A 22,201-nucleotide genomic window follows, 5' to 3' on the forward strand; every position below is an offset into this window, starting at 1 on the left:
AATCTGTAGCCAGTTTCTTTAATGATCTTAGCTGGATCTTGTGGATAACTTGCAGCTTCTCCATCATCACTTGCTGTTTCATCTTACACTTTGATGTTATGGGGAGATGGCTTCTTTCTTTAAACTTCATTGAACTAGCTAGCCTCTGCTACCTTCAGACTTTTTTTTCTGCAGCTTCCCCCCCTGTCTCAGACTTCATAGAATTGAAGAGAATTAGGGATGTACCCTGGATTAGGCTTTGGCTTAAGGGAATATTGTGGCTGGCTTGGTCTTCTCTCCAGACCACTAACCTTTCTCCATATCCACAGTAAGACTGTTTCACTTTTTTATCATTTGTGTGTTCACTGGAGTTGCACTTTTCATTTCCTTCAAAAACTTCCTGTACAGTCACAACTTGACTAGTATTTAGCACAAGAGCCCTAGCTTTTTGGCCTAGCTTGGCTTTTAACATGCCTTCCTCATTAAGCTTAATTATTTCCAGCTTTTGATTTAAAATGAGAAATACTCAATTCTTTCTTTCACTTGAACACTTAGAGGCCATTGTAGAGTCATTAATTGGCCTAATTTCAATCCCAAGGAATAGGGAAGGCTGAGAGGAGGGAGGAGAATGGTAGAACAGCCAGTCAGCAGAGCAGTCAGAACACACGCATTTCTGGTTAAGTTTGCCATCTTATGTGGATAGAGTTCATATTATCCCAAAGAAGATACAACAGAAGCATTGAAGATCACTGATCAGGGACACCTGGTGGCTCAGCAGTTGGGTGCCTGCCTTCAGCCCAGGATGTGATCCTGGAGACCTGGGATTGAGTCCCGCATCGGGCTCCCTGCATGGAGCCTGCTTCTCTCTCTGCCTATGTCTCTGCCTCTCTCTCTCTGTGTCTCTCATGAATAAATAAATAAGATCTTAGAAAAAAAAATCACTGATCATAGATAACTGTAACAAATAGAATTATAGTGAAAAAGTTTTAAGTATTGTAAGAATTACCAAAATGTAACAGAGAAACATGAAGTGAGCAAATGCTGTTGTAAAATGGTGCTGATAGACTTAACACAGGGTTGCCATAAACCTTCAATTTGTTTAAAAAAAAAAAAAAAAAAAGGTAGTATCTGGAACGTGTAATAAAGTACAGCAAAATAAAATGAGGCACGCCTGTATTTTATACATTAGATGATGTGATCTTGTATTGCCTTGTTAGATGCAGCCACTATGATGTGGTTTGAGAAACTTCATGTGTGGCTTCTTTTTGTGGAGAAGAATATCATTTATCCATTGATTGTTCTCAATGAACTTAGTAGCAGTGCAGAGACAATTGCTAGTCCAAAAAAACTGGATACAGAGTAAGTACAATACTCCTCTCATCTATATTTAACTGCTAGGGGCTGTCATAAGCAATGTCTTAAGACATTGATCAAGTAGAAATAAATAATTTAGGGTATCTTTGGTGTAATACACTGTGAGATAAAAAAAATTCAGGTGAAATTGTGTCTTTAACTTCCCTTCCTGAACATCTGTTTCTGCTCTTATGTATCATTACTCTGGACATCTTATTGTCAACTAATATTTTATGAGAAGTCATTTATTAATAAAGTTAATTTTTAACATTAGATGGTAAGTTTGAGAAATATGTTTTTGTGTACTGTGTAAGTCAAGCAATATAGGTGGTCATTTGCCTCTGCAATTATTCTATAGGCTTATCCACTGAGTAGACAAGGTAGATATTGTTGGGTAAGCCTTAATACCTGTTTTTTTATGTGCTAAATGCTATTAATATTAAAGAAATAAAAATATTCAGAAACTGGAGAACCATATGTTAGAATTACAATACTTACTTTTTTAAAACATTCTTATTTATATAAAAGAATAAGAATCAATTACATATTGTTAAAAGGAATACTATAATAGTTTATTTTAGAATATGATTTGCCTAGCTATATAAATCGTTTTTAGACGTTTATATTTGATATATATATATTTTGTAAGCATAGTAAATGAAATAGTGATTTTTCTAAAGTTAGTATGTTTTCTAAAGTTTTCAGTCATTGATTAATGAGTTGTGCTTTCTTTATATTATAGATTAGGTGCTTTAATGATCACCATTGCTGGTCTGAAGTTGCTACGATCCTCTTTTAGCAGCCCTACATATCAGTATGTCACAGTCATCTTTACTGTGCTCTTCTTCAAAATTGACTATGAAGCGTTTTCAGAGACCATGTTGTTGGATCTCTTCTTCATGTCCATACTCTTCAACAAGGTAATTATCACTCACTGAAAGGAATATCCCTATCTGTAAAAAGTGTCGCCCTAGGTAATACTCTGTTTAGGGAGGGTTCTGCCTGCATATCATTTGCTTCATTATCTTTTAAGTAATTTTTTTCAGTCAATCAGTTATTTAGGAGCATATTAGAATTCCTAAATAATGCTAAGTCACTATGATCCATGAAAGATATATTTCTTGCTATAGGTAGAAAGATAAGATTAAGCTATATAGAAAATTAGAGAAACACCATTAGCTATGTATTTTTATATATCTAGAATCTTCCAAAAGTGGGTGTGGTTTTGAATAATTCTGGAAATAGACGTGGTAATAATGGAACTGGGCTGTGGGCTGCTGGATAGATGGAGGGAGGAAATAACCTGATAGCTAAGTGAAGATAGTACTGAGGCCAGGGAGGCCATGTGGGAGGAATCAGAAATTAGTTTGATGGTGACATTTGCAGAATACTCTGAAAATTACAGAATGCTTCTAAAATTTATTATCCACTCCTCTAAGGTACTTTTAGTCCTTTTACAAATGAGATGACAAAACCTGGGTCTTCTGCTTCCCTTTCTAACCACCTTTTTTGCTGAACCCTACCACCATTCTAAATGAAACAGATTGTGAGTCAGATTATTTATAAATTAAATAGAGCTTAGATTTCATGTTAACGCTGACCACATACAAAGGACTTTGACATATATTATCCCATTTGATAGGTAACAGAGAGCTGAAGCATATGACAGCTACAAAACACAATGAAAGCCCAATTTTAGGCAAGTTAGCCTGGTCAGCCACATTTGGGATGAATTGGGGAAGAGAGAACCTAAAGGTATGGAGAACAGTTTAAGAGACTATGACAGTAATTTAGATGTGTTAGAAGTCTAACCTAGGATGGGAACAGTACATGGAAAACCATTAATTTGAACAAGGTTTTAGTGATAGTCAATTTCAAAATATTGTGTTAAACGTTGTACTAAGTAGCTTCTAAAATACTGCAGTATTGTATTTGTTCAATCACTAATTTGTATGCATTTTTATCATTTATTTCCTCTTCTAGTGAGCATGGTTAACCAAAGGAGGAAGCCAGAAAGTTAATGAAAGAATTGTTTGTATAAAGAAGCATGTGGTTTCTCACAAATTTAAATATTTAGCTTGGAAATTTTATGGCATCTTATTTTACTGGTTGGGAAAAAAAGTGAAAGTTTCAATAAAGTAGAAACAATCTCTGAAATAGACTTAATTTGCATTAGTTCGGATATTCTTAATACTTTCATTTGCTAAACAAATTGTTCTTGAAAGCATACAATGTTCTAGAACTGTTCTAGATGCTTAGGCTACATTAGTGAACAAATAGCGTTCTGCCCTTAAGGACTTTGTATTATGTAAGGTTAGTTGACAGAACTTAACAGTGATAATAAGTAATTTTCAAGGGATCTCTAGATATATTTTTTAAGGTATCATTGTTAAGATGCACCAGCAATTTAAAAATCTTACAGGAAAAAACTACTACGAATGTATAAAAAGTGATTTTACCTACTAACCACTTGTCTGTAATTGCATATAATTTTTTCTTTAACATTAGAGTCAAAGTTTGAGTTCAATCTGACTCACATTTAGAATCTGAAGTTCTCTGAGTTACTACTTTTAGGCAGTTATAATGACATCTTGATAATATACATGCTGCTTTTACTTCCTGTCATCCTGATCACATTGATAATCAAGGATTACCAGCATAATTTTGAATCATGGCAAAGAATGCAGAAGTTCATCTGCATTTTTTAATTGGTTGACGTTGTAATTTCTTTTTTAAATTGGAAGTTAAACAGGTTCATTTGCAATTAGTTGAACAATTTAAATATGAGGTGTTTAGTGCCTGAATCACAGCACCGAATTAGTATGAACCTCTTGCCCCAAGATCCAGCGTCTGTTTTGTTGAGTTGGGCCTTGTATTGCCTGACATGCAGAGGCAGTTTTGGACAAACACAATAATTCTGTTTCAGTGTTGAAGATATATTCAACAACAAAACAAGCCCTAATTTATATAAAATTGTGTGTTGTGTTTGTACTGACAATAATAATTGAAGAGTATGAACAGATCCCTGATATGTTCTACTAAATCCTTAGGCAGACAAGCATGGACAACTATATTACAACTTATTTCCTGCCTAGCTGCTTTCAGATTTCTTTTGACATTGAAGTTAAAACATACTCCGTTTTCAAAGCACTAAAATTTGATGAAAATGTGTCTTGGAATAAAAATATGTATGAATTACTTAAGCTTTATAAACGTCTAGATTTCCTACCTTTCTGTGTTTTGCTTGTAGTAGTAGTAATATAACCAAAAGAGGGCATTGAATTTTTTAAACAGATGAAACACAAGTCCATAAATCAACTAGCTGTCTTAATTTAAATATATGTTCAGTGTTTTGGCAGTTGATATGTTCATTTTATGCAAAGAAAAATAATTTTAATGCCATTTTCCTATTATGAAAAAAAATACATTTTAGAGGTCTTTCATTTTCTAATTCAAGTATCTCATGATAGGTTTTTTTACTGATTGTTTTTCTTTTCCTCCTACAGCTTTGGGAACTCCTTTATAAATTGCAGTTTGTATACACTTACATTGCCCCATGGCAAATTACATGGGGTTCTGCTTTTCATGCTTTTGCTCAGCCCTTTGCAGTGCCCCGTATCCTTCTAATAAAAATTGTGTAAGAAAGGGCAATCATATCCTTACTGTGAATGTGGTTTGTAGGCATAACCTTTCACAGGCATAGAATATAGGTTATTAATTGATAGATTATCAGATATTCTCAGTCCTTTGAGTCCACACCTGTACCAATTTTGATTGTTTAATTTGAATTTGTATCAGCATTGGTGACCTACAGATCATCTAAACATGAAGACAGTATTAAGGTTTTATAATTAAGTAATCTCATTTAAAATTTTTTTTCATTTAAAATTTTATGTTTACATATATCAGTATTAAAGTCTAGGAAGTTTTAATAAATATGAAATTCTTAGAAATATTTTTAAATGAATAAAAATAAACATTCATAATCATTGTAATTGAACTATGTTTAAAATTTTATATTCTCATCATTTCTTTAAAAGTACTTTCTAAATAAAAGTAAAGGTTAGTGACCACATAGATGTTGAAATGCAGACTTTTTGCATACGTAAATTTTAGTTTGATCTTTTGGAAAATTAAACCCAAACGTATTTATTCAAGAATTAGTATATGGACTTTTACCAAATACATATTAGCAAATATTTATTTGAATCCCCTCAAAGCATTATGCCAAGCTGTACTTTTCCTGGCTCTGTGTTTCTGCTTGTATCCCCTTGTATTGTCCAATGGCATCCCCTTCTTCACTCCACCGTTGAACCTCATTGTTCTCATTGCCGTAATCGCAGTGTGTTTGTGAGATGTATTTATGTGTGTGTGTGTGTGCGTGCACACGTGCACTCACTCAGATGAGTGTTAAAATCCTTAACCCGTTTTTTCATAGATTCAGCTATGTTGTTTGTTCAGGCTGCTGTATCTGCCTTTTTTTCTACTCCACTAAATCCCTTTCTGGGAAGTGCAATATTCATCACTTCATATGTTCGACCTGTGAAATTCTGGGAGAGAGATTATAAGTGAGTACAATAAAACATTTGAAAGCCAATTTTATCTACTCTTTACTAAGAAAAACTGTCAACAGCATTATTATAGTAATTCATGGCTAATAGTTTTTGTGTTGAAATATTTTGCTAAAACTATTGTATAAATACTCTTAAAGTTTTTAAGTCATATAAAATTAGAAGAGTTAGAATAACTATATTTTTCTCTGCCAGTTTTTCTAAGATTTCTTAAGACCAATTTTTTTAAATAATATACTCATTTTTCTTTTTTAATGTTATTTGAGTTGGTTCCGTATTGCTACTACTCTGAATCTTTATGCCATATGATGTTATTTCATTATAGCAGTTGTTATTAGTTATAGCTTTCTTAGAAATAGCTATTTGCAGAGCTAAAGTTTCTATAGATTATTTCTGTTTTTTCACAAGGATGACTTTTTAATGACCATCTTTGTGCATAAAGTATTTTCTCCAAATAGATTTAGTTCCTTTGGCTAGCTGTTTCATCTGATGCCTACTAACTATCCTTATATGTAATCTCTCCAAATTTCTTTTTTTCTTTTTTTTAAATTTAAGAAAGATTATCCACAAGGGGAATTACTGAGTCATGAAGCCTAAACATTTTAAGGCTTTTAACATGTATTAACCTAATGATTCAGTAAGAGCTTATATTAGTTTGTAATTGTACAGGCCATCTCCATGACTGCTTCTTTTCTGTCTATACTTTCACACATTAGTGTATATAATTGGTTAAAGTAGTAGTCTCACCTGTTTAACAATGGACTAGCTTGGGGATATGAAACTTTTGCTCTGGTCTTTAATGTAAAACCACATATGGCATTGCTCTTTTAAAATGAATTTCAGTGTTATTTAGATTCTGTTTTTCTCACCTAACTTAAATTTAATCCAAAATAATCTCTGTGGCAGCAGTTTTGGTCTCAGGACCCCTTTATTCTTTTTATAGTTATTAAAGTCTCCAATGAGTTTTGTTGGTACAGGTTTTATCTACAGATAGCTACTGTATTAGAAATCAACACTCAGAAAAATTCAGATGTTTATTATTTCGTTTAAAAATAGCAACAATAAATCTATTATGTGTTAATATAAGTAATATTTTTGTAATGAAAATTACTATATTTTCCATCCCACCAAAAAAAAAAATTCAGTGAGAAGAGTGTCACTGTTTTTGTAGTTCTATAAATCTCTTTAATGTCTGGCTCAGTAAAAGACAGCTGGATTCTCGTATCTGCTTCTGCAGCCAATCTGTTGTTGCAATATGTTGTTTTAGTTGAAGTATATGAAGAAAATCTGGCCTCACACAGACACATAACTAGAAAAGAAAAGTATTTTAACAGCCTTTTTAGGCAATTGTGTATATTTTTCTTTGATCTTTCACTAGAAGTCGACACGTGATAGTTTTGTAAAGATCAGTTGCAATATAGTCTAAAACCGTATCTGTTTTGGGGGAAGAAGAATTTCCTCTGCCCTTCAAGGTCCCTCTAGCTCAACTAAGAATCACATTGGCAGGAGACAGATAAACAGGAGAAAATCAAATTTAATAGTATACATGTGGGAAATCCACACAGATATGGAAATTCCAAAGACAGGTAACATGATGCTTCTATGAACTCAGGAGAGGGGTAAGGGTCTTAGGAAAAGATGTTGGAGTTCGAAGCCAACAGCCAAGAAAGAATTCTTGAGACGTCTTTGGTGCAAAAAGGTGATTTATTAAAGCAGGAAGAAGGACAGCACCCAGGGACAGAGCTGCACTGAAGTCTTGAGATGTGGCCAGTTATATACTTTCAAGTTTCGAGGGGGGGTAGGGAGAGCATAAGTCTCTAAGGAATTTTGGAAGCAAGGTTTCCAAGACCTTGAGGGGGCTAGCTGTTGTTGGGAAAAGGTCACTTATTACTGTCTAGTTAACCCTTAGTCATGAGACCCTTCAGATGTATATTGGTGGGTCATATGCTTGGAGGATGATTGCCAACATGTATTTTGAGGGGTTTAAAAAGAAAGGAATTTTTTTTTTTTAAAGAAAGGAAATTTCTAAAGGAATTTTAAATTTTTATATGTTAAAGTAGGCTTAGAGGATCAGGGTGAAGGGGGAGGGGGGCTGGCTAGGATTGCCCTTTTGCCCTTAGCCAAGTGTCAACATGGAGGCAGTTGAGGCCCTAGAGAAAGGTCATTCTGCCTGTCTCAAGGACTTGTCAGTGGGCTGTAGGTAGTAAGGAAATTTAATAATTTTTCTTCTGCCTTTGTTTCCCACATCATTAGCATGCAAAGGGGAGAAAGATCATTAACAAGAAAGTAAAAAGGTTGTTTGGAAAACAAAAGTTGCCCCATTATGTAGATAAGTTTCTTAGGTGAAGAAGAATCTCTGTTAATAGCTCTTTTGAGGATGGTAAAGATCTTTTCCTGAATCTGCTAGGTTTTGATTACTTTTAACTCAAAATACTGTTCATGTCAAAGTGGCCTATCTAGGGGCTTCCTGCCCTTGGACCTGTGAACTTTTGGAATTGTGTTGCATCAAAATCCACTTATATGTCTTACACTTTGAATGGATTTTTTTTTACCCATGTATAATCTTATAACACCATTTATTGATCATCTAGAAAATATTGGTTTACTGGGTAATGTAGATCTTAGTAATACTAGTAAGCTATCAGGCTTGTTATGGTAAATATATATATTTTTTCCCAAATTCTAATTGTTGCTTAGAAACTTGAATTTTGTTATTGGTGATAGGACAAGACTCACTTTCTTCATTTTTGAGAAGTATCTGTCAAGTATGCAAGTCTGAATAATCATAGTAAAAATGGTGTTCCATGAAAAAAGAATTGCTAGTGCAGCTAGCATTTCAAACAACTACACGAATGCTTGCCATTGAGACAGCCATCCTATTTCAAAATGCAGCAGACCTGCTTTATGTATATTTTGCTACATGCAATATTGAAAAGACCTGTACTGAGGGGTGGATTGTGATTTAATAAAATTATTTTTTAATTGCTTTATTAAAGGGATTTTAAAGCAAAACTTGAATTTCTGTTCATTTTTTCTTGTTCGTGTTTGGCAGTGAAAAATACAGTTTGGTGCCACAGTCTTCATTCATGTTAAAGTGCAATAGCCTCATCCACCGTTTTTGCACTTTTGCACTATCCACGACATGGTGAAAAAAGTGAATAACAGCTCAGTATTATGAAAATCATTTTGATCTGGAAAACTCCCTAAAAGGGTCTTGAGTCTCCTGCTTTTGGGTTCTGTGGACCACATTTTGGAAACCACTGTTCTAGGAACATTGTACCACTGGACCTTAATAGATGGACCTTCCCCTAGCACAGAAGCACTATGTATTTCTGAGAATTGCATATAGTGTGCATGTTTCCTCCTGATCAATTTTTTTTTGGCATTCAATTCATTAATGTCTTTCTACACCCTGTTCATTGAAACACCAGTTAGGAAATAACTCCTGTGTTTATGTATGATGGAGGTGGGAGAGTAAAAAACTTTACCCCTAAAAGTACACTAATGAGGAGTTTTATCAATATGCCAATCATAGATTTTTTTTTAGAGATATTCATGAAGCGATAATATTTATTTTATTTATATTGCATAATTTCTTCCTTTTTAATTAAAGGTTACTAAAAATGTTCTGTTTTGCCTTCTTCAGCACAAAACGAGTGGATCATTCAAATACCAGATTGGCTTCCCAGCTTGATAGAAATCCAGGTAAAAGCTCTGTTTGTGAGTAAAGAAGCAAGTCTAAGGAATTTGTTTTATATATTTTAATCTTAACTTTTTGGGAATACTGAATGAGTTCCAAGGTGTTCATTTTTTAAAGACTCTATATCCTTTGTTTTTTGTATTGCTTTAGCAAATGATACGTGAATTCAAGTATCTACAATGTATATACCCATCTTTTATAAAATGCATTTTAAGAATGCTCACAGGAATAAAAAATGCCATTCAAAGATTTTTCTTACATAGGTTAAAAAGTAGAACAGTTAAAGTAAAACTAGCCAACTGTATCAAAGAGAATGCAATCTGCCCAATAGGTGTATTAATATATTTGCCTCCCCCGCTTCCCAAAATATTTAGGTAAATATTCATTTAATTTTGTGTAGATTATTGTATACAGAGATATCATGTGGGGGGAGCCAAATAACCACTCAAGATAGAGCTTCACTGGGTGACATTTTGGTGGTGATACCATTATCTAAAGTCTGGTTCCTTAATTTTGTCGTTTGGGAAACATCCTTTTGTCTGCCTACCTGTTAGTAATCTGACACACAGAAGGTGAATCTCACTAACCCAACCATAAGAAATAAATCAGAATTCCAAAGTATTAATTTACTAAAAGAAATCTTACTCTCAGATAGATTGGAATATTTGTATCCATTTGACTCTCAGATTCCTTCAAATGCTGATTCCTTCAAATGCTGTACTTGAGAAACTAACAATAATCACATAGTTTTAGAATTATAAAATTGGTTTAAGTAGGACTAGTTCCTTGATATAATGCCTGTCATTATCACATTCTGGTAGATAAAACAACTATCTCAGCCTTAGTATGCCCTTGTATATAAGGGGCTTAGAATTCTCACAATGCTAGTGATGCCATCTCACATATCAGAAAGACCGTGTCCTGAATGAATATGCACACTTCTGTAATGAATAGACAGGGCATTAGATATGACCGTCTTACTGTTTAGGCTGAGTTTAAAATAAATATTAAGCTTTGTATATTTTGCTTTTCTCCACTATTATACTATGGGTATCTGTTTACAGATTACTGCTTTGCATGGGTTACTTATAAAGATGGTTAGTTTTATCCTATTTTTTTTCTTAAAGGATGACTAATAAGTTTTATAGGTTCTTTGCTGCTATTTATATATATATAAATATGTATATAGTTTATTATATATATAATATATATAATATATATAATATATATAATATATATATACAGTTTATTTCTATTAAACTAGTTTTAGCCATCTCAATATTCAGGGATTTGTTTTATGGGTTTTTGTTTTGTTCTTGGTTGTTTGGGGGGTTTTTTTTTTAGACCAGCTTCTGTTCATTTTGGATACTTTGTTCAAATTTTGTATTCCTTTACCCACTTTCTTTATTAATACATATTTTTGGTCTAGTCCTGAATTCCTTTTATCTTCTTCATTTCTCTTGTGTGGTTTTAATGTAAATTGGAGTTCATTGAATAGTGATGGAGGAGATTGTGGTTATTAAAGAGGTGAAAATCCTTAGATTTCATCTAATCTAGTTCCCACATTTTATGGATGGAAGCCAGAGACCCAGAGAAGTTATGTGATTTCTAACTCTAAATTTTGGAATTTTCTCATCACTCTGTGTTTCATTTTTATATAGGAATTGTATGGGTGTTAACATTAGTTTTCTTGTCAAAAAATATAGATACAATCTTAACTGAAAATTAGTTTTAATATTTTTAGTGATCTTGGTTGTTGATATAATGAAGACTTAGGGTAAAACGTAACATATTTAATCTTTTCTTACAGGATCAGATGACAACAATCTGAATTCCATCTTTTATGAACATTTAACCAGATCCCTACAACACAGTCTTTGTGGTGATTTGCTCCTAGGACGATGGGGAAACTACAGTACAGGGGACTGTTTCATTCTTGCCTCTGACTACCTCAATGCATTAGTACATCTTATAGAGATAGGCAACGGGCTGGTCACTTTCCAGCTGCGGGGACTTGAATTCAGAGGTAAGATATTCACCTTCTATTTCTGTAACATATTCCTATGACATCTGAGTTTTATGTGTTTACATCTCAAATTAAAAATTATCATGACACTAGATCCTTAGTCTTTGGAATTGTGAAATGAGAAGAGTTGTTAAAAGAGCAATTCTTAGATTTTTTTTCCCCAAATTTCACATTCAAAGAAGAATCATTTTTCTAGTATGCTAAAATATGTAAAGGTAGTATTCTTTTATAACTCACTATTTTCCTGGTGATGTTGAATTTCTTTTTTTTTTTTAATATTTTATTTATTTATTCATGAGAGACAGAGAGAGAGGCAGAGACATAGAGGGAGAAGCAGGCTCCATGCAGGGAGCCCAATGTGGGACTCAACTCGATCATGCCCTGGGCCAAAGGCAGGCGCTAAACCCCTGAGCCACCCCGGGATCGCCTGAATTTCTGTTGTTTTGTGGTTGCTCCCTTGCCATTCTCTTTGTGAGAAGTTACCTGTATTTGTTTCATGGCTGGTAGCATAGAATGCTATGTTTTATGTGTGGCTTACCAAGTACTTTCATGTAGACACCATGCCTTTGTGTGCCAAACAAATTTTGGTTTTGAAAACGAAGTTCTCATTACATCAAAATAACAGTTTTAAAGTGAACAAGTCAGTGGCATTTAGTGCACAGTGTTATACAGCTGTGTTAGAATAGGCAATTGGTTAGGTTCTAACAGGACGCCTGGAAGTCAGTAAAGAGGAAGCCAGGGCCAGCTCTCAGGGAAGTTAGAGGCCTATCCTAACAGTACTCCAAAACAAAGAAGTCACAAGAAACCAGTTCAAATATGATTGGCCCAAGATGGCTGATAGAACAGGCTAGCTAGAGGATTAAATCAGACGTATACCCCATAGGGTAGCCCGGGTGGTTCAGCGGTTTAGCGCTGCCTTCAACCCAGGGCGTGATCCTGGAGACCCAGGATCGAATCCCACGTCAGGCTCCCTGCATGGAGCATGGAGCCTGGAGCCTGCTTCTCCCTCTGCCTCTGTCTGTGCCTCTCTCTGTGTGTCTCTCATGAATAAATAAATAAAAATCTTAAAAAAAAAAAAAAAGACGTATACCCCATAGCTTTATTTTCACCCTGATGTTGAATCAGAAGGTTTGGACCTTTCTTACGTAATACCTTTGTTAATGGAGCAAGTGCTTTTCTCAAATTACTCTACTCACTGGAAATAAGATTGTACTTGTATGACACTCAAATTAAGGCAGTAAAAGTTGATGTTTGTTATTCATTTGTGATGTTTGTCATCCACTCCCTCTTTCAGAATGTCCTATTCCTGTTTGTTTCTGCCTCTCCCCCAAAGCCCAGGACCTTAATTCCATCCCACTAGTCTTACCTAATGTTCAAATCTAAACCAACTAGACTCATCCAAAAGTTAGTACCTCCTCACCACTACACCTATTACTGCCATGACTTTAACTTCTTTTTAAATTGTTGGTACCTGAAGATTTCATCTTTGTTTTTTAACTTTTTTTTTTTAAACAAATTTGTGTAGGGAGGCTGTTTTATCTAGCATTTCTTTCTGTGTGAATTGGAAGAGGGCCCTTTCTAGGATTTGCTCATTTCACCATATTGGTCAGAAATTCTCCAAATTGGAAACTGATCCAAATACTCTCTCTCAGCTTTGACTCTCTGGTACCAAGTAGATTCAGGAAAATTTTGGACAAATTTTTTGCTACTCAAACTCTATCTGCCAAACAAAACTCAAACTGATTTGGGAACATAGTACATCTTACTATCTGAACTTGTGGTGGATTTGGATAGCAAGAGGTATCTCTTGCTATAAGAGTCTATATCTATAAGTCTTCACTCAGCCATAGTCTTTTGTGTGTGTGTGTGTGTGTGTGTGTGTGTGTGTGTGTGTGTGTTTTGAGGCAGATTTGATCATATCCCTTTCATGCTTAAAATTGTCCATGGCTTTCCATTGCTTTTAAAATAGAATTCATACTCCTTAACATGCCCTACCACACTAATAGTCTTTGCCAGTTTCTCCAACTCTACTATATACTTTCATCCTTACTGTAGCCACACTGGCCTTTCTTCAGGTCCTAACTATGCTAAATTCTTTACTAAGGACTTCCTACTGCCTTTCTCTTTGCCCAGAAAGTACCAGCCATCTCCCCTTTTCCCACCAGTCTTCCATCTGGCTAATTCTTTAATTATCTTTAAGCATTAGCCTAAATATCACTTTCTCAGAGAAGCCTTCTCTAACCATCTGTCCCACATGATTATCTCTTATACTGCCATTTTTACCTCCTTAGCACGTAGCATAATTATAATTTCATAATTTCATATTTATTTGTGTTTATTTGAAGCTTATTTTTTCTTTAGCCCAGGGGTTGGCAAACTTTTTCTATAAAGGACCAGATGGTAAAGAGTTTAGGCTTTTGGAGGCATGCACATTTTCTATTGCATATTTTTCTGTGATTTTTTTTTTTTTAACAATGCTTTAAAAATATAAGAACCATTCTTAGCTTGGATTTGGCCTGAGAGTGTATTTTGCAAACCTTTAAGTTCTTCAAGGGCAGGAATCCTACCTGCTTCATTCATTAATATGTATCTAGTTACTGTTCCATCAGTTAGCATGTAATACATGATTAGTTAATTTTATAGTATGATTAAATGATATAAGTAAATAGCTGTTTCTCCTTTCTCTGCATTCCAGAATTCTCATGAGATATGATTATATTCTTGTTCAGATCTTGTGATCTTTGGTTATTTTCTTTCCTTCAGGGTATTATTCCCTGTCCTATCTATCTCCTGCCTCTCAAAATATTAATCAAGAGTATCAGTATGTTGCAAGGCAGATATTTGGATCTCCTGAGCATTTTGATGTGTTTTCTGGGGGTATTTGCCATTAAGCCAGTTTTTATTTTTAAGATTTTATTTATTTATTCATGAGAGACATAGAGAGAGAGAGAAAGAGGCAGAGACACAGGTAGAGGGAGAAGCAGGCTCCCTACAAAGAGCCCAGTGTGGGACTCGATCCTGGATCCTGGGATCCTGCCCTGGGCTGAAGGCAGACAGATAACCGCTGAGCCACCCAGGCATCCCAAAGTCAGTTTAATTCCTTGATTTTATTGTGTCTTGTAGTGGATGCTAAATGCCATGTGACATTTAACTAAACAAATTTCTTGATCAGTTTCCTATATGTCTTGGTTAAATCCCTTTATATTTATTTCATTCCCATTTTTATTTCACTGATATTCTTAATATTATTTTCCATGTAAATTTTATGTCATAGATTTGAGTTATCAATCATTTTTTGTGTATCAAAATTTTTTAAACATAGCTTCTATAGTGTTAACTTTCTGTTTGTAAATATTGCTTCTACCAAGTACGATTTTCCAGGTCAAAATTTATAGATCAATAATGTATTATGTTAATTGAATTCCTTTTAGTTTTTACTCAAATTACTTGTAACATGTCTAGTTTTCATAACTGCCGGTTTTTATTTTGTTTTACCAAAATATTTGCTATGGAGTGACTAAAAGAGCTAATCCAGGAAATAGTGATAATTCCTTATAAGTATTCTAGAATCCCTTTCCAAGTCTGAGTTTTTTTTCAGTTGGTAATATTAATTCCTAAGTTTATTGTTGACTTCACTTCCTAAGAAAAATGTATTACTAGGGCATGTGGCAGTAGAAAATATTTTTGGGGATTTGTATGGTAGAGTAAAAAATGTCCCACATCAATTACTCTGTTTACTTTATTCTGGTGCTCTAAACAAAGATCTCATTCTGTCTTCTGAGTAAATGTCAAAATCTCCAAGTTCCCTCTTGCTGCATATCTTTTCTATATACTATTAACAAAGTGATCTGCATAAAATACAGCTATTATGTCATCTCCTTTACTTAAAAACCTTTGAGTGAACCTTTCAGAAAGGTGACAGAATGAATAAAATGAAGTAATAACACATAAAATCTAAGGAACAGATTCAGCCTCATGCCACAGTTTTAAAACCCCAATCTCATGATGATTTATTTATTTATTCATGACAGACACAGAGGGAGAAAGAGGCAGAGACATCAGAGGGAGAAGCAGGCTCCATGCAGGGAGCCAAGTGGGACTCGATCCTGGGACTCCAGGATCATGCCCTGAGCCAAAGGCAGATGCTCAACCACTGAGCCTCCCAGGCATTCCCAGGATGTTTCTTTTAGAAACTAAATCATTCTTATGCCCTCTTTAGCCTACTCTAGCACATGGGTAAAGAAGGAACATTTCTCCAGGCTTTTTATAAAGCCACTGTAATTCTGATGTCAAAATATGGCTAAACTGGCTAAAAACTAAGTGTAGTTTAACTCACTGTGACTCTAGATGCAAAAATCCTCAGAACCTAGAATAAGCAGAAATCAGTCCTTCTTTTTTAAATATCTCTCCCTAGTTGAGCCATTTTTATTTCATTTTTGAAATTAAGTATTAGAAAGCAAATTAATAGAATTCATCTTTTAATAGGTTATAGGAGAAAAACAACAAAATATGATCCTCTCAGAATATACCAAAATATTTGATTGAATTTCATTTCCATTATTGGTTTGAAAAATACTTTATAAAATTACACATATCCTTATTCTAAAAAACTTTTGTGGATGTAGATCTGTAGTCATGACCCTGTGTGAGAGTCAACTGCAGCAGGCATTCCTGTTCATGTCAGGTTCAAGCCAGGGTTTTTCTTTTCACCACTGTGTGACATTGTCCTGGAAGTGCTCAGCAATGGAATTAAACAGAAAAGGAAATGATAGCATTGTTGAGAGTTTTAGAGCGCCAAACAATGCAGCTCAGTTAGCCCGGCTCTGCTTACCTCTTCTGCCTGTCTTTTATACCAGCACCACCTGAGGTAGGTTTCATGGCTTTTTTTTTTTCTCTCAAAGCAGTGTTTTTCAAGCATGAATGATGTACATATTCTCTTTAAAGGAAAAGATTATTGTGAAGTCCGTGTAAGTTACTATAACCTAAATATGTGCCTTTATAAAATTAAGTGTAATCCCCTTACAGTCCTTATAGAATATAAGGAATTTACTCATTAAGTGGAAGCAAGGCCACTAAGCAAAATAAAAATTAACACTAGTGTGACAGATGATATTTTGCTGGCGCTAGATTGCTGTGGGTATGATTCTGTATTTATTCTGGTTTTGTATTTTTACTTCAGTAACATTTATGCAGGAAACGCCTGTTTGGTGTCTTGTATAAAAGAGTGTAACTTCAAAGAATTGTTTGCTAGTGTTGAATAATCAGAGCTCATATCTAATTGAAACTTTATCAGCAGGTGAAGTTCAAATGCCAATGGTGTAATTTTTTTATCTTATTACTGTTGGACTTGGCAACGGAAAAAGCAATTATGGATTTAATTTTTTTTTAAGATTTTATTTATTTATGACAGACACAGAGAGAGGCAGAGACACAGGCAGAGGGAGAAGCAGGCTCCATGCAGGGAGCCCGACGTGGGACTCGATCCCGGGTCTCCAGGATCACACCCCAGGCTGAAGGCAGCGCTAAACCGCTGGGCCATCGGGGCTGCCCAGTGATGGATTTAGGATTAAATTATCATGAACCATTACAGTCTATATCCAAACATATGTATATAACTTTCCTGCTTACCTCATGGACATGGTACTGATCAATAGAGCTCACGGTCCTTTAAGTTCTGTATATCTGTCTATATTGTGTGCCCTGCAATGATTTACTTCTAATTCCATTCTTCCCTCACTGAACTAACTCAGACAGGCATGACATGTCCCTTTACTCATCGGCCTTCATTTGATATGTATGCAGTTGTAAACTCAAAGTTTCGGATCAGGAAGTGAAAATTAAGGTTACTGCAGAAATGTTCAGAACCTTTCATGTGATAATACATATTGTGATTCTGCAGGAAGGGAATACATAATATGCCTAGTTTCTGGAGCTTCTTGCAGTCTGCTAATGAACATGCCAAGGCAAATCAATCACATACTTTCAATTACTATAAAAGATGTTTTTTTTCCCCTAAATTTCTGTGTTTTTGAAGCATTCATTTTTCTACTTCATGTGGTTATTCTCTCCTATGTATGCAGTGGTCTCTCTCTCTCTCTCTCTCACTCTCGAAGGTACTTACTGTCAACAGAGGGAAGTGGAGGCCATTACTGAAGGCGTTGAAGAAGATGAAGGATTTTGCTGTTGTGAACCTGGCCATATTCCTCATGTGCTTTCATTTAATGCTGCATTTAGCCAGCGCTGGCTAGCTTGGGAAGTGATAGTCACTAAATATATTCTGGAGGGTTATAGTATCACTGACAATAGTGCTGCCTCTATGCTTCAAGTCTTTGATCTTCGGAAAGTACTTACCACTTACTATGTCAAGGTAAGGGTATGTGCCTCGTTAGATCTTCTGATAGTAGGAGGTTCTTGGGAAAGACTTTTTTTTTTTTCCCTCACACTTGTGTTTTGCTTTCTAAGTAGTGGTGATTTAAATTCTCTAGTATTGGGGGACCTGGGCAGCTCAGTGGGTTGAGTGTCCTAGTCTTGATCTCAGCTCAGGTCTTGATCTCACAGTCGTGACTTCAGGCCCGACTTTGGGCTCCATGCCCAGAGTAGAGCCTACTTAATGGGTACTAGAGAACTTTTTTTTTAAGTCAGTAAAGTATACCTTGCTATTTCTTTCTTTAGTGGAACTTATTCCATTTGTTCATAAATAATAATAGCTACCATATGAAACTGTTATTTTAGGCACTGGGCTAAGGAATATGCATATGTATATGTATCTGACCCAGTTCTCTGAAGGAATGTTACATCTCCGTTTTACAAATAAACAAGACTCAAAAGTTACCTGCCCAATGTCCTCTAATATCAATTGGAGTTAAGGATTTAAAATCTAGGCTTGTCCAACTCCTGAGCCCTTGCTGTTAACTACTGCCTTGCACTGCTTTCAATAACCTGAATAAAAGTGTTGCAAGATTTGGGAGATTCCCAATGCCACCCTCACTTGTAACACCAGCTACAATTTTGGGGTCTCCAAGAGCCACTCTCTGGTTCAGTAATTTGCCAGAAGGACTCCTAAAACTCATCATACATGTTTAGGATTTCTTACAGTGGAAGGATACAAATTAAAATCAGCCAGGGGAAGAGGCATATAGGGCAGAGTCTAGAGACACCAAGGCATGAGCTTCCAGTTGTCTTCTCTCAGTGCAGTTGTGCAAATAATGCCCATTTCTCCCAGCAACAACATATGACAGTACTCATAGACTGATGTCAACCAAAGAAACACCTGAGCCTTGATGTGTAGAGTTTTTATTGGAGCATAGTCACTTAGATGTGGTTGACTACCCACATGACCAGCCTTAGTTTCCAGCTCCTCTAGAGAGCATGGCTGTAAGCTCATAGGTGAACAAAGACTCTTAATCAGGTAAGACATTCCAAGGGAGTAGAAGTTACTTCCCAGGATCCAAGGGCAAAAACCAAACCTCTCTTTGGGCAAGGTTAGCTCTTTACAGGTGTTCTGTTTTTGCGAAATATTTTACAAGATTACAGCAAAGCTATGCTTTGTCAGCTTGCAGGCAAAGCCACTATTTTAAAGAAGTAAATGTGTGCTAAATTTTAGTGACCCATATCTGGATTTTTCCATAGCTGTGCTATTGCCTCTATGTACCACTTTATTTGTGCTGATTGCAATGAATGTTAAGTCTTTTTTTTTCTTTTAAGATTTTATTTATTTATTTATGAGAAACACAGAGAGGAAAGAGAGAGGCAGAGACACAGGCAGAGGGAGAAGAAGGCTCCAGGCAAGAAGCCTGACATGGGACTCGATCCCGGGTCTCTAGGATCACGCCCTGGGCTCAAGGTTGCACTAAACCGCTAAGCCACCCGGGCTGCCCAAATGTTAAGCCTTATAATTAATGGTTGGTTAAACACAATCTCAGGACACTAAATAGATTGGCTTTACATTTTTTACATGCTGTGCATGTGTGTGTGTATATATGGCATTTTCTATCTCTGATTCTAAGTAGTTATATTTCCATTGCTTTACTATCAATTTTGTTTCATAAGTTGACCTAGGATCAGATGATTTAACAACTTTCTGGGAGAAATTTCTCAAAATCAAATGCATCACATAAAGTTTTTCTATCTCTTAAAATATCCTAAATTTAAAAGCTCTAAAATCAATGGAAAGGAATTGTTTTGAATTTGTCTAGCTAAATTTATGGTTGGGACTTTTAAAGTATTAAATTAACTCTTCATTCAGACATTCAGAAAGGCCTGAGGTGTATTTTTTACAGCATTCCTAAAGTGTATTCTTAGAGTTTTAAGCTAGAATAAAATATTTTTTAGTTATACAATCAGTATAAACCATTGGAATTTATTTAATGAGTAATTGAACTTAACTTGGGTTTTTTTTTTTTTTTATCTTTTCCCCATTAGGGTATCATTTATTATGTTACAACTTCTTCTAAACTAGAGGAGTGGCTAGCCAATGAGACAATGCAGGAAGGACTACGTCTGTGTGCAGATCGAAATTATGTTGACGTGGACCCAACATTTAATCCAAACATTGATGAGGACTATGACCATCGACTAGCTGGCATATCCAGGGAGAGTTTCTGTGTGATTTACCTCAACTGGATAGAGTATTGCTCTTCCAGAAGAGCAAAGGTAGAGGTTGTTCACTTCATTTATAATTCTTTTTTTTAAAAAAAATATTTTATTTATTCATGAGAGAGAGAGAGAGGCAGAGACATAGGCAGAGGGAGAAGCAGGCTCCATGCAGGAAGCGCGATGTGGAACTTGATCCCGGAGTCTTGGGATCATGCCCTGACCCAAAGGCAGATGCTCAACTGGTGACCACCCAGGTGTCCCTCATTTGTAATTCTTTGAGTCTGTTTTTTCAGAGATGGAAAGAATATCTCCATTTATTATGAGATAGTTTTTCCAGACCTTCTTCTCTGACCATCTGAGGACGTTTAGTTGTTAAAAAGAAATTCAGAGGTTGAGGAGAAGCAGGAATCCACAGGTATCAATTTGATTTTCTTTAGTATAGTCACTCGTAGGCTAATAGAGTTCTCACTAATAGCCTGCTTACTGGACTATGTCCAGAAACAACTAATTGATAGTTAGAATATTGTATTTTCAGCAGAGGACGTTATTAGTAATGAAGTATGCCAGTAAGTACTTTGAGATATTTTGCTAAGATCCTAATATTTTATAGAAGTCAGGTTTTAAAAAAAAAAAAAATATGTTCCAGTATTGTTAAGCATTGGATTTTTCTTTAAAGGTTTCAAAGAAACTCCTCATATACATTCATACTTCATTTTATACTGATTTGTTAAGTTTCTTCTTGTTAGAACTATTTGAAGACCTAGAAAATATATGCTAGTTAAGTTCTTCATCCTCTGATTTATTAGCTGTCTTCTGATTTGTTAAATACCTTTTGCCTTTCTGATAACTATAATATTCTTTGTTTTTTAAAGCCACTGGATGTAGACAAAGATTCATCTCTGGTGACTCTTTGTTATGGACTCTGTGTTCTGGGACGGAGAGCTTTGGGAACTGCATCCCACCATATGTCCAGGTAAGGAAGGCATTTCTGTTTCCAGGAAGAGAGTAGGAAAAGCTGTATGACATAAATCTGAAAAATCTGAAATAGGTTTTTATGGAAGCATTCTATGCTAGTTTATTACAAAAGTCTCTTCTCATACTGTTTTTTATAGATCTTTTGCTGAATACAATTGAGTTCTCCCAAGTGGTTAATAGCTGGCTTTTAAAATTCACATATGTGTGGGTAACTATTAATAATAAGAATTTAATGGATTTAAGACATTTTTAAAACTAATTGCCCATAAAGTTTGATTGGTCTCCTCCCATTTTATATCTATTTTTCTAATGTTTTATCTCTTTTTTATTTTCCCATATTTCCTTGTAGTTTGTTTTGGTCCAGAGCATTTATGCTTTTAATATAGTTAATATAGTACATTATATTTGGAAAGTATAAATATAAGCTGAATTTCTTAACATATACATCTGAATGAATTAGAACTAAGAAATATTACATATTTTAGTTTCTTTTTTGATTACTACATGTTTTCCATTAGTCCCACTATACATTTTTGTGGCTTATGTGCTCTATTGTTGATTTTCATGAACTTACTGTTATAGTTGTTCATAAACAGGGGTGTCAGGTCAAAGGGCCCCTCTTTCTTGTGATTCTGACTCAGAGGTGTTGACATTAGTATAATCATTGGAATCTGTATTTGCAAAACACTCCCAGATGATTCTGATGCACAACCACATGTAAGAATCAGTGTAATGGAAGTTCTTTGTCAAAATATGTAAACTTTTATCTCCAATCCTAACAGTAATTTAGAGTCATTCCTCTATGGATTGCATGCCCTATTTAAGGGAGATTTCCGTATCTCTTCAATTCGAGATGAATGGATCTTTGCTGACATGGAATTGCTAAGGAAAGTAGTAGTCCCAGGAATCCGCATGTCCATTAAACTTCATCAGGTAAGAAAAGGAGACTTATAATGCATTATTGATATTTAATGGCACTTGTTCATTTAACTTCCAAATTAC

At 35.1% G+C, this 22,201-nt stretch overlaps 1 protein-coding gene across 13 annotated transcripts in view; it reads left to right on the forward strand.

The window, feature by feature from the left end:
* PCNX1 (pecanex 1) overlaps window positions 1–22,201 on the forward strand; it is a 163,706-nt gene that overhangs the window by 119,201 nt on the left and 22,304 nt on the right. For all 13 annotated transcript variants that reach the window (XM_077909812.1, XM_077909815.1, XM_077909813.1 and 10 more), the window contains 10 exons: window positions 1,197–1,338; window positions 2,075–2,252; window positions 4,839–4,947; window positions 5,771–5,900; window positions 9,550–9,608; window positions 11,414–11,629; window positions 17,743–17,996; window positions 20,051–20,281; window positions 21,097–21,197; window positions 21,982–22,132. In XM_077909812.1, coding sequence (XP_077765938.1) covers window positions 1,197–1,338; window positions 2,075–2,252; window positions 4,839–4,947; window positions 5,771–5,900; window positions 9,550–9,608; window positions 11,414–11,629; window positions 17,743–17,996; window positions 20,051–20,281; window positions 21,097–21,197; window positions 21,982–22,132 — 1,571 coding nt within the window. The remainder of the gene's footprint in view (window positions 1–1,196; window positions 1,339–2,074; window positions 2,253–4,838; window positions 4,948–5,770; window positions 5,901–9,549; window positions 9,609–11,413; window positions 11,630–17,742; window positions 17,997–20,050; window positions 20,282–21,096; window positions 21,198–21,981; window positions 22,133–22,201) is intronic.

Source organism: Canis aureus, chromosome 9, assembly GCF_053574225.1.
Source record: "Canis aureus isolate CA01 chromosome 9, VMU_Caureus_v.1.0, whole genome shotgun sequence".
Lineage (NCBI taxonomy): Eukaryota > Metazoa > Chordata > Mammalia > Carnivora > Canidae > Canis > Canis aureus.